At 48.2% G+C, this 12,266-nt stretch overlaps 1 protein-coding gene across 1 annotated transcript in view; it reads left to right on the top strand.

Annotated features, from left to right (window-relative positions):
* The window catches only part of LOC144143471 (neprilysin-21-like), a 165,566-nt gene that overhangs the window by 80,237 nt on the left and 73,063 nt on the right, over positions 1-12,266 (top strand). The window contains exons 8-9 of the mRNA XM_077675217.1: positions 4,620-4,726; positions 8,412-8,470. Coding sequence (XP_077531343.1) covers positions 4,620-4,726; positions 8,412-8,470 — 166 coding nt within the window. The remainder of the gene's footprint in view (positions 1-4,619; positions 4,727-8,411; positions 8,471-12,266) is intronic.

The following is a 12,266-nucleotide window of genomic DNA, read 5'->3' as shown; positions in this document are numbered from 1 at the left end:
GCTGGTGCACCCGGATTATACGTCTATTATTTATGTTGTAAATGTGTTAGTACCTGTTCTTCCTTCGTGTTATTGATAACTGAGCCCATTTTTCTACATTGAGGGACATTTGCCAGTCATTACACCAGTAATAAACAGAGTTTAGTGCAGACTGTAATATCAGGCGGTTTTCTATGATGTTAATTTCCAAGTAAATTACGCAATCGCCAGCAAATAATCGAATGTTGGCTGAAATACAGGAAGGCATGTCATTTATATAAATAAAAAATAAGATTGGGGCCAGGACGCAACCCTGGGGAACTCCGGATGTGGCATGTGTTAATGGTGAAAATTTGCCATGGTATTCTTCGTACTGGAAACGGTTGATTAAGTAGTTTTTGATCCAGCGAATCATGACCTCCTCGTTGATAGCCGACTCTAGTTTTTTATTAGCTATTGTGTGGTACCCGATCGAATGCCTTTGAAAGGTCCAAGAAGATTACGTGGATGTGATTTTGGTTGTCTATGCTTACAGATATATCGTGTGTTAGTTCAACGAATTGAGTTATTGTCGATAGGCCCTGACGAAAACCGCGTTGGCAAGGTGATAATATTGTCACGAAGACAAGGACGATGCAGTTGTCTTGAATGAGAAACACGTTTATTGGAGCGAACTCGTGCTCCCCTAACAACTCAAAAGAATACAGAGGCGGCGAAGCAGCGGTCAACAAAGTGACTTGCACAGGCGAGTGTCGTCGAATCGAATGCCCCGGCGTCCGCACTGCAGGCTTTTTATCTTCTGGCGCGCGTGGTTCTCGAAACGTCGATTCGCATCGAGAACATAGTAGATCCAAGAAGATTATTCTGGGCTGTTCACGTTAGATGGGAATGCTCTCCCTATCACAACAGATAACACATGCGGCACAGAAAGAAAGAATGGAACACGCGCTTCCCTTGGCGCAGAGATAACACAGACCGGCGCAGCCGGGCGGTAAAAGCAAAACACAAATAAACAAACCCAATGTATGGTTCGCGGCAATATATGTTCACGTTCTAGGTGTGTAGTTATGTGTTTCAGGATAATGTGCTCAAGCAGCTTGCTTACTGTGCAAGTTAAAGAAATTGGTCTAAAGTTTGACTCGGCGTCATAACGGCCTACTTTGGGTACGGGAACAATTTCGGCCGTTTTCCAGTCTTTCGGTAATGTAGTGTTGTCAATGACTTGTTGAAAATCAAGACCAGATATTTTGCTACCAGTGCGGCATATATTTTTAAGAAAGCGTTTGGAATATTGTCGGGGCCGTTACTCTTTTTTGTGTCAATGTTCAGCAAAAGGTTTAGCACACCTGCTTCCGTTATAGATACTGGATCTAAATGGCGTAGATTTTGGGTATCTATGTGTGGGAGATTATTGTCGTCGACAGTGAAGACGGATTTAAAGTAATCATTCAGTGAGTCAGCAGTGACACAATCTTTGTCTTGGGTTTTTACCTTTTTTCTGGACTCTTTGGGGCTTAAGCAGTTCCAAAACTTTCGAGGACAGCTTTTCAGAAAGCCCGGGAGTACTTGGCGGAAGTAGGTGTTTTTGGCTACCTTCATGTCGTGAAGTGCGTCAGAAAGCTTGTTTCGCACAGATTCTTCAGACTTTGCTTTCAAAGATTTTCTCAATCGTTTTACTTTACGTTTGGCATTTACGTTTGGCATTTACGTTTGGCATTTACTTTACGTTTGGCCACGGGTTATGTTTTCGGGATTGTTTAACTTTATGGGGAACGTAGTTATCTATGCTTTGGAAAATATTTTTTTAAATTTATGCCATAGCGTTTCGATACCAGTAACGCTGTCGGTTGAATGTTGTTCGAACCAGGAGAATTCGAAATCAAGGTGGTCTACTATCGCAGTGTCGTCAGCGGAGTTAGAGTCAAGAAAAGTTATTTTATTTTGGGATTAAAGTAGCATGTCCTGAACGGGAAGGGTACATATGGGAAGTTTGTGGTCTGATATGCCATCAAAAATTTCAATCTTCGCTTCATCCGAAGGAAAGTGTTCGCTAAGGAATATTAGATATATTATATTCGAGGAAGACCCCTGAATTCGAGTCGCTTGGGTGACAATTTGAACAAGGTTAACAGAAAACATAATATAAGCCTGATCTCTGAGCACGTGGAAGAAAACTGCATGGTCTGCCAGTTGGAATCTGGTAGATTAATATCTCCCAATAATATCAGCCGCGAACCTAATACGTGTCGTTGCATGTATTCTTGCAGTGATTGCATGACGTCGCAGCCACTTGTTGGGCTGCGATAGAAGCATCCCACAGTAACAGCGCATGCCCCGAACATTAGCCTGATGAAAATAGCCTCCAAACTGTCAACCTCCGGGAGAACTGCGTAACTGATTTCTTTCCTTACCATAACAGCTACTCCCCCGCCTCGCGTCGGCCGGTCTTTTCGTATTACTGCATAATTTGGGGGCGCTATTTTATCGTTCATGACGTCGGTGGCTAACCATGTTTCGGTCAGGCCAATAAATCTGGGTCAAGTCCGAGCAGTAGGGATTCTAGCGATTGCAGTTTGTTAAGTATGCTACGAGCGCTTACGTTCATGAAGCTGATTTCTGATTTCGCGGCCTGCAAGTGCGTGCTGTTGGTATATCGTCTTGGGAGTTTTCTGTTGTTGGCGGATGATTCCGGTGTTCTTTGATTGGTACTTTGTCATTTTTTTCGTCGTCCCAGATAAACGTTACTTTGTTTATGTACAATTTATCGTATGACAACGTCACCTTGTCACCCGCATCTTTATTTTCTCTCGCACCATTTTACAGCTTCCTCCTGATCTCTAAGACTCGGGGTGAAAAATCTTCACTTACAGCAAAGTCTGTTCCTTTAAGTTTATGACAGTTCTTGAAAACCTTTGCCTTATCTCGGGAATCTGACAGTTTCAGGATTACTGGTGTATTTTTTCCCGTCGACAGCTCGCCCTAGACGGTGTATCCGTTCAATGGCTTCAGGCTCTCTCTGGAGAATGTTCTTTAGCATTTTTCATTTATTTTGTCCTCAAGAGATTCCTTATTTTCGTTTTTGCCCTCCTCAATGCCTTAGAATATTAGATTAGATCTCCTAGAACGATTTTCCACGTAATCTAATTTCAATTCAAGAGCTGTTATTTCCTTCTGCAGTTTAGATACTTGGTCCAGACACTTTGATATCTTGATGTCGAGTACGGTCAGGTTTTCCAATTTCGCGATTGCATTAATTGGCTTTTTTCTGTTATTATTATTTGATATAATTTCGTTCATTTCTGCAAATTGCATTATTTGCATTTATTTCTGTAAATATGTCTGTTATTATTAATTGCATTATTAACAGAGATATGGTCAATTCTGTCTCGAAATAGGTTTCAAACGCCAGGTTTTCTCCTGTAAAGCATACTTCTTAGCATGCTGCCGCGTGTGAGAGGAAGACAACCTACAGCCGATATGCCTCCCATTTAATTGCGAAATCCGGTTACACAAGAAAGGGCGGCACTGCCTCAGAAAGCATGTGATTGCTCCTCCCACCGGCGCCTCTCCGGCGCCTCTCCGGCGCTTAATCAGCGCCCGCTGTGCGGCAAGACAGTGACTTAAAATTACTGAATACACTGCTTCTGCGCCCCTCCCCAGGCTTCACGTTAGTGGCGATGGCCAGAGATTTTTTTGTTACATCTCTTACTGGGATTAACGTCAGGAGATATGAAAAAGTTTTCTTGTTGTCGTTTATAAAATGAATGAAAATTTTGATAGCTACTGAAATATAGCAAATCACATGTCAGGGCAATAGCTGCGTACAGCTGCAAAGTTTTGAACAGGTGCTCATTTTTTACCCAAATTTCGCGCGCACTTTAAGCCATACTGACAACGGTGTATGGAACGAAAACAGCGGGATTCTGCCACCACAGCAGGAAATAAAAAATTATAGTTCCTAGCTCATTACAATTCCAGCAATACAAAAATCTCGGGTCATCTCCACTCACGTGAAACCTGGGAACGGCCGACGCATATGTGTATAACTGCATTCAACGATTGTACACCCAAGAGCAGAAGTTTACGAACCACGAAAGCAGCAATTTTGAGTTATTTCTCTTCCGCACGCCAGCCCGGAGTACTATGTGCGGAAGTTTTCATTAGTTCACTACTCATACGACATCTCGCATGCGTTCGACAGTTTGTTGGGCAGCCACAGGAAGAGAAATAACGTAAAATTGCCATTTTTTTGGTTTGTAAACTTTTGATCGTGGCTGTACGTCTCTGTCTTGCTACACGGCGCGTGGTGAGGAACAATCGCGCGCTTGCTAAAGAGGACGCCGCCACCTGAGCGGTGCGTCTTGTCTAGCGTTGAACCGGATTTACGCAATTAAATGAGAGACAGACTGGCCGAAAGTTGTCTTCGTGTCACATGCCACAGCAAGCTAAGAAGCATGGTAAGAAGTAGCGCGAGGCGTTGAAAAACGACTCTCTTGGTGTTTTGGTACTGTGACTACATGATGCTACGACGATAGGAGACGATGACGACATGGATGCCGACAGCCCGGGCCCCTAAGGTGCTTCGCCCCTGAAATGTTGCCCCGGATAGTTTGCTCCAATGGAGCTTGGGGTGCCCGCAGGTTCCCGACGTGCAAATGAAGGCGGTCCTCGAGAGCTACTACAGCGCCCGGTCGAGCCTGAACGAGCACTACTGGCAGTGGCTCGCCGAGGACTGGATCGGCCCAGAGTGAGTGATGACCTTACCCCGCCCCTGCATGCAATGAGCCAAGGCACTGCAGGCCCCTCGGCGATGCATTAACAAGTCCTGCGAACGCTACTACTTAGCATACAAATCCAGGTCGCGATGCTTGAATACATGCTAATATTGCTAACTTAGATATAAAATACACTTCATAGCCGACGCTACATTGGTGACCAAGAAATGAAATCCGCTCTTTTTTCTGGCCTCTTTTGTGTAGAAACAAACACCAGTTGGCCCAAGAATAACTACTGATTGGATGTTTGCTGAGGATACTTTGGTATCTATTGTACTGCATTGGTTCATTTTCGCGCATTTTGGATAATGCCGGCTGATTAAAAAAAAGAGTTTCTTCGCAACCATCATTTCGGCATGGTCCTACCGGTTTTTTTGTGTGTGTGTTTGAGAACGAATCCCATTCGACCTTTTAGCTGTAAAAAAATGAGTGCCTCCTTTCGCGAAAAACCAACATCAAAATGCCTGCATATATACATTTACCGAGCGTTTTTTTATATTTAAATTTCACTATTTTTAAAGAAGTGTTCTTACTAGAAATTTTGCTCTCTTGAGTATTCTGTTAATTCGAATGCACTTTACCAACTCACCTGAAGACTGCGCGAAGCCAGTCTTGAAAATAAACACTTGGCGTAAAATAAACACTAATCAAGCCGGGTGTTGTGCCATACGGCCCCGATGTTTTTACGGAAGGCTGCTGGACATTATCAGAGGTTCTGTATATGATTTTACGGACAAAAGAAAGTGTCATAATTAGTTTAAAAGATAATAGAAAAAACTGGAATTGCACCTCAACTCGAGAAATTCGTCTAGCCCTGAATTGCGACAGTCAACATTCCGTTCGAGTGATCCTGTCAGCAAGAAAGTTGGAGGCCAGTCAAACAAGTGATCCGCTGTACGAAGTCGCAGCTACCAATGGAAAAAACAAACGGCGAGATTGAAGCAAGCCTGCCAAGCCAGCGCGTGTTCTCAAACGTGTCGGCATGATACAAAAGTAATGTGATGGAATAGAAGAAGTGCCGCTTGCTGGGCCAGTTGTTGCATATTGACGGATGGGAAACCAGCGAACACAGGACGCAAAACACAGGGACAGATGACACAAACGGGACAACTAGTCTAGCGTTGTGTTTTACGTCCTGTTTTGGCGGGTTTCCCATCCCCTAATAGGACAGACGCCGGCTGCTCCACTGGCCACTGGGAAGAAGCTTGTACTGGTGACACATGCGCTGCCCCGGCTGCTTTAGCAGCACTATACCGCATCTTTTCGACATCGAACAGCGATAGGAATGGGGAAGGAAGTTCGCAAATTGGCGAATACAGATGTCACATAAACACCTATAAGTGCACTCTTTCCTTCTTTCTATTATTCGCATTGTATCTTCCCGTATAAAATCGGATATCGCAGTGAAAATAAACCAGTTGATAGTAGCGCTGTCTCGTCCACTTGGTTCGTCCTTGCTCCTTTTGCGCTTACACCAACTCGCCCAAGAAACCACCCCTGCTTCATGTTTTGTAGAGCATTTGATGAGCGGCAAATGGTTCAGAAATGGCCATTTTTCCCGCAGTTCTATCAGATGCTGTCTTTAGCAGGACATGTGGCCCTCGCGTGACTTTCCTTGCCACACTATCCATACGTTGGGTCGTTTTTATTTGAGCCTCTGGTGTGGTGTGCAGTTGGAGGTGACATTGCAGCAGGGTTTTTAGCGGGTCTATTTCTTCGTGCTTTGAGAGCACTGAGGTTGATTCTTTCGTTTGGCGTGCCCCAAAAGAGTTCTGCGTGATGCTGCTGTACTGCATCATTCTGACGAGCGATATTTAAAGCCTTCATGACGTCTAAGCTGGGGTCAAGCTGCAGAGTTTGCGACAGTTTGGGGTTTCTTGAGGCCCATGACGACTAGTCTGCCACGGATTAACTCTTCGCGGAGCTGCGCGTAGTTACAAGTCTGTGGTAGTCTATGCAGGGCTGGAGCAAACTCATCCACGGACTGGATCCGGGTGTTGAGTTTCTCCCGCTCGTAGATGATGTTTCACCGAGGTAAGAAGTGGTCCTCAAAGCTCTGAAGTAAAGCTTCAAATTTTGTCTGCTCGTCACTGGTCAACTTGAATGTTATAAAAACGTCTTCTGCCTGGGGTCCCATGAGGTAGACCAGTGCGTCCACCTGCCATTCTTCTCATCGATTGCTTAGCCCTGAAGCAGCCCGGAAGTGGAAAAAGTGTCTCTTCAATCGGGGCCACTCTGACGGTGAGGAGAAGGTGAACCGGTCAGGGGCCGTGATCCGGAACGATACAGCGTTGCCGTTTTTGTTGGCCATCAAGGATGAGTCGCCCGAGAAGGTCGCAGGCTGGTCGCTAGTCGAGATAAGGTCCGTACACGAGGCAGAAGCGGCCGAGCCAGCCGGTTAGCTGCTGCTTCAGGACAAGGGGTGGTTGGGTGTGCCGACGTGTCTTTCAGGTGGAGAGCAGCGGCCAGTATGTTGGATGGAATGCCTGCACAGCGAAAAATGAATGACGTCGGATGCATGGCGTGAGGCGTGTAGCAAGAGCTCTTTATTTTCTTCACTACGCTACTCGTGCGGGTGCAGCAGATTGTCCCACGTGGACTACTGCCCGAAAATGTGAAGAAAGATGTCGTGACCGGGACCCCGATGAACGAAAGACGTTTTTCTGCCTGTTCGAAGCCTGTTGCTCGGCAGCAGCCCCGGTAGCACCCACCATTCCAAGGATCCCTTTCCGGAATATACACAAAGACTCTCCCGGTGGACATTCGTCCTGTATTCCCTTTCTTCGTCTAGCGTTTTTTTAGTGTTGCGCTTTCTGAAGGTTTCAAAATGCCATTTCACCAAGTAGCCCAACTCGCCATTCTGCTACTCCTTGTAGGCCTTTGTGTATCGAACAGTGAACGCAGTTTTAGAGGTTTTCTTGCCAGTACGATGGCGTTAAGGCGACGCACATGCGCACGTGAACCTAATCGGCTCCTTTAAATGTCGACGTTGGAGTGCATAGAGCCGCTGCCACCGCTGTACAAATCTGCGCGCGCAACTATTGTGACATTCATATCGGTGGGATGGACACCTCCCTGGAGGTGCGAAGGCCAAAACTGTAAGAACTTCAGATGGAAGCATTGGTCATATATTCTCTTGAAGCGAGCACAGAAGCGGCAATCTGAGATTTCAAACGTAATACTGACGAGAACAGCAATACTTCGTTCGGCAATCCAAACGGCCAAACGCACTCTTAAATAAAGCTAAGACGGAAATATTGTCGACATCATCACTACGTTTGGGCCATTCCTGAACAGATTCATTGCATCACTGTGAAAAAGTGTTCATTAAATATACGAATATTTCCTTTTATTTAAATGTTACTTTGAGTTTATTAGTTGACCTCCCGCTTTCCCATTTGATTTAAAAAAACGTTCCGGGGTCAGTCCACCAAAGTGAACTTTAGTAAAATATTTCGTTTTATCCCCTTGTAGTCGAAATATCAAAAACTACAAAAACAACTTAGGATCGTCTTTGGCCTCGATACAGTGCTTCCGAAATTGTGCTTTCCTGTGCCCGCCATGGCCTGTGCATGTGCATAAGGTATGTTAGTCACACCCGCTTTGCTGGGATGAGAGCATAAAAAGCAATGAAGAGTTTTTTTCTTTCCACAACAGGTGGGAAGCGCCCTTCCTGAACCCCCACGTTTACTTCAATGAAGAATTCAACACTCTCGGTGAGTGCACAACTCTGGCTACCAAAGCGCGTAATTCAAGGCATGTAAGAAGGGTATGCCGCGTGGACAGAAATCCAAAATAACAGTGAGAATATATAAAAAACAGTTGCGTTTTAACATCGAGTAAATGTAGCTTTCAATAGCTCCCCGGTACCACCGTAGTACAACCGGTTATACCCAATTGCAACAGTACAAAAATAGGGCCAACCGGCAAAGAGAATTTTGTCCACCCGAAGGTGGAGAGAAATTAACGGGAAAAAGCTTTCTTGCGACCCACCGCCAGGGGGACGAGCCCGGGGTGACCCCTCTTGTCCCCCCTAGGAAAAAGCCGGATAGGGTGGGTTGCTGGGAACGGGAACTTGGACATCGGGAAGGGTTATGGGAAGAAGGGTGGGAATGAGGGAAGCAATTTTGCTCCAATCCTTTTGTCTGACTCTCTTCCAAGACTGATTGATCAGCGAGGGCATCAGACAGTGCCAATTGCCAAACATGCGGTCCCTGCCACGGGTTACCGCTCACCCATAGGGTCCGATAACTGGGCCCCAACTGTCGGAGACAGGAAGTACCCTATTTGGTGGCGACGGACGGGCCCCCTCCCGACCTCCAGCTCAGCGGCCGATGCGTACTAACGTCCTTGACCGACGGCCCCGCACCAGGTACTCACGATCACCAGTGAAGCTTTCCACTATACACGGGCACTTGCAACACCTGCTTTTCACGGTCTCCGGACTCCGGAAGTTTGTATGCGAACGTTAACTGAAATCCACGTTCGCCAGGCTCCCACGGGAGCGGTTATGAGAGCCATGTACTTATGTCCTCCTCTGTGCCTACTCTTTCGCTCAATGGAACAAGAGTCTTTTGGCATTGCCGCGGTGTTGACGGCTCAGCAGAGGAGATCGGTCCGGGCCTACTAGCCGTTACTAAGCCAGGAGAGTTTCCCCGGTCGGTGTACCAACCTCACCTTTCCCCGTTTTTCCCGTGCGGGACACCAAGTAGCTCGTGAAAGTACGTCCCAGTGGCATTTGGGTGACGAGGTTCGCAAGCGCCTCAGCTAGAGAAGATCAGTCTATAGGCCCCTCGCAGCAAGGTTACAGGGGGGCGCGACCCCCTCCCGGCCCCGTACGGACTGTACAATATCTAGCCCCCTTGACGTTCGGTTACAGGGGTCTGTCACTCCCCCCGACATATTGCGATCAGGTCACTGGCCCCGCCAAAGCTTGCGGTTACAAGGGTCGGCAGTCCCCCGGCCCGTAATGGTTTCCCGAATTTAATCGGTATTCCCAATACAAACGACTGTACGCTCACCAGCACTTGCTACTTTTGCAACTTGACTTGCCGGCCTCCTCTCACGCTGGATTACAGGGGTGCGTTACTTCCCCCGGCCATAAAAAGTCATAGTTGATCGATCTCGACACGTCTTCCTGCTTCCTGCTTCAACCGTATTGCCAAGTGCCGGGCTGACACCCGACCGCCCGACCTCCACGTAGGACCTGATTCCAGTTGACCAGGAACCTCCGCTGTGGCGGCCGTTTTGCACGCTCCCTGGGCAGGGATTGTGCGGCCTCCCCGATTCCTCGAGGAGGTCCCGTGGAATTACCGTACTTCCACGCTCTGGCCCCTATGACATTATGTTACAAGGGTTTGTCACAACCCCCGGCCTGCAGACCTGTTCGCAAGTTCAACAGAACGAGCCCCAAGCTATGGTTACAGGGGTGTGCACGCCCCCGGCTCGGTAGTGGTCTACCCATTGCTTCAGCAATGGTACGCCAACACTACGTGCAAACTGTACCGCGTGAGCGCAGTGCTTACGTCGCAATATTGACCCGCTGGCTTCCTCTCACGCTGGATTACAGGGGCGCGTTACCACCCCCAGCCTTTGGCCTCCTCCCACACTGGATTACAGGGGCTCGCTACTTCCCCTAGCCAAGAGAGTCATAGTTGCTCCACGAATACCATCTTTCGGGATACAAGGGATCCTCTGAGGAACTCCCAGTGGCTCTGCACTCTCGCCCCCAAGACTGAAGGTTACAAGGGCTCATCAAGTTCCCTCGGTCAGCAGACCAGTTCGCATTAAAGTTCGCATTCCATGCTCCGGTTACAGAGGTTCGCTACACCCCCGGCCTCATTGTGTGTACCCATGCTTCAGCATGGCACGATAAAACGAACTGTACCGCATGTACCCCTATGACTTGGGTTACAAGGGCTCGTAACCTCCCTCGGCGAGCAGATCGGTTTGTGTTTATAGGCCCCTTCCTAGCTGCGGTTACAGGGGCTCGCCACTCCCCCGGCCTCATAGTAGCGCTCACATTGCTTCAGCAACCGTGCGCCACTACAACACAAACTGTACCGCTTGGTGCAGTTGCACTTCGCAACATTGACCCCCCCGCCTTCACCAAACTGGATTACAGGGGCGCGTTACCGCCCCCGGCCAAAGAGAATCATGGTTGATCCACAGAAATTTGCGACCGCAAATTTTGTTCGAATTACCATTCCAAGCACCAACCTCGGTAGCCACCCAGGCTGTCCGGGCCTGCGTCCGCATCACGCATCGGTGTTCTTGGAAGGCACTTGGCCTCAGAGTGCCTGGGAGTTGCTCAAGGTCCCATGGGCGTTGAATACCCAATACAGTGGACCTGGCACACCACTGACTCCTGCCATTGCGACGGACCAAAGCAGGACAGCCGAAACCGACCGACACAGCCCAGTCCGCCGGCAGGGGGGGCCACATGCAGGCCGGCAGTAAGATTTCCCCCTCAGTTGCGTTTTAACAGTGGGAACACAGCATAATGCCTGGCGAAATAGTCATCGAAACCAGCAGATCGAATAAACTCAAGAATGGTTGAGGCCACAAACGGCCATTACAATATATGCAATCAATTACTTGAAGGGACCCTAACACTCTTTGAGCAGTGCAAGCAAACCTTCGCGACGTTTAGATTACATTGCCACAAATACCTGAGCCAAATGTTATACGTGCACGGGAAGCCATGAGCGCACAAATCGCTGTGAAAGACCCAGAAAAATCAACCGCGCTCACTTCACTTTTCTTCATTATGTACCCAACGCATCGCCGAAATGGCGTCACTGTGGCCTTGGCTGCCATATTGGCTGTCGTTGGTCAACTTCGCGGCATATTTCTCGCAGTTCCTGCGACAATCGCCGTCGTCGGCGCTGTGTAACGCTCTTCTATGCCTGAATCTGTACGCACAGTTTTGGGGTTTCTTTTATGTTTTGAGTGCGCGCGTATTCGAGTGACGAAGTTATTGCTTCTCTTTAACGAGACCACTCGACCACAAATGTTTACTGCTTCAAAAACGCCCTACCAGCCTGTGCGCTTGCTTGCGAGCAGGCAGCCTGCTTTTTGGGGGCACAGACAGAAAATGGGCCTTTACAAGTTGTGTAGAAAAGGAGAAAACTCGTATACCGAAGGCTGCCGAAAAGAACGCCGAGAGCCGCCTCCCTCTCCGGGAGAGAGCGTGCAGCTTTCGTCGGGCTGTCCGCGGTCGATTTGAGAGGGAACAATTGTTAAATGTCTCGCTGGGTATGCGCCGCTCATCATAATCATTATGAAAGCACCCCTGTCATTAAAGCTGTCGCGACGGCGACAGAGAGAAGCGAAGACACACGTCTGCACGCTACAGCGCCGTGGACCCAAACTGGGGTCCCCGCTTTATTCCACGCTCGTGCCCAGCGCGCACCGCAAGCGCGTGGTCAGCACTCGCCACTCGTGGCTCAGCCCCAGCGTCATCGTTCCTGGAGCGTGCCCGTTTGCGGCAGCAGACGACGCAAGCTGCTG

This window comes from Haemaphysalis longicornis, unplaced genomic scaffold (assembly GCF_048455015.1).
Source record: "Haemaphysalis longicornis isolate Haplotype H1 unplaced genomic scaffold, Haemaphysalis longicornis Haplotype H1 scaffold_6, whole genome shotgun sequence".
Taxonomy (NCBI): Eukaryota; Metazoa; Arthropoda; class Arachnida; order Ixodida; family Ixodidae; genus Haemaphysalis; species Haemaphysalis longicornis.
This window is presented reverse-complemented; position numbering and strand designations above follow the sequence as displayed.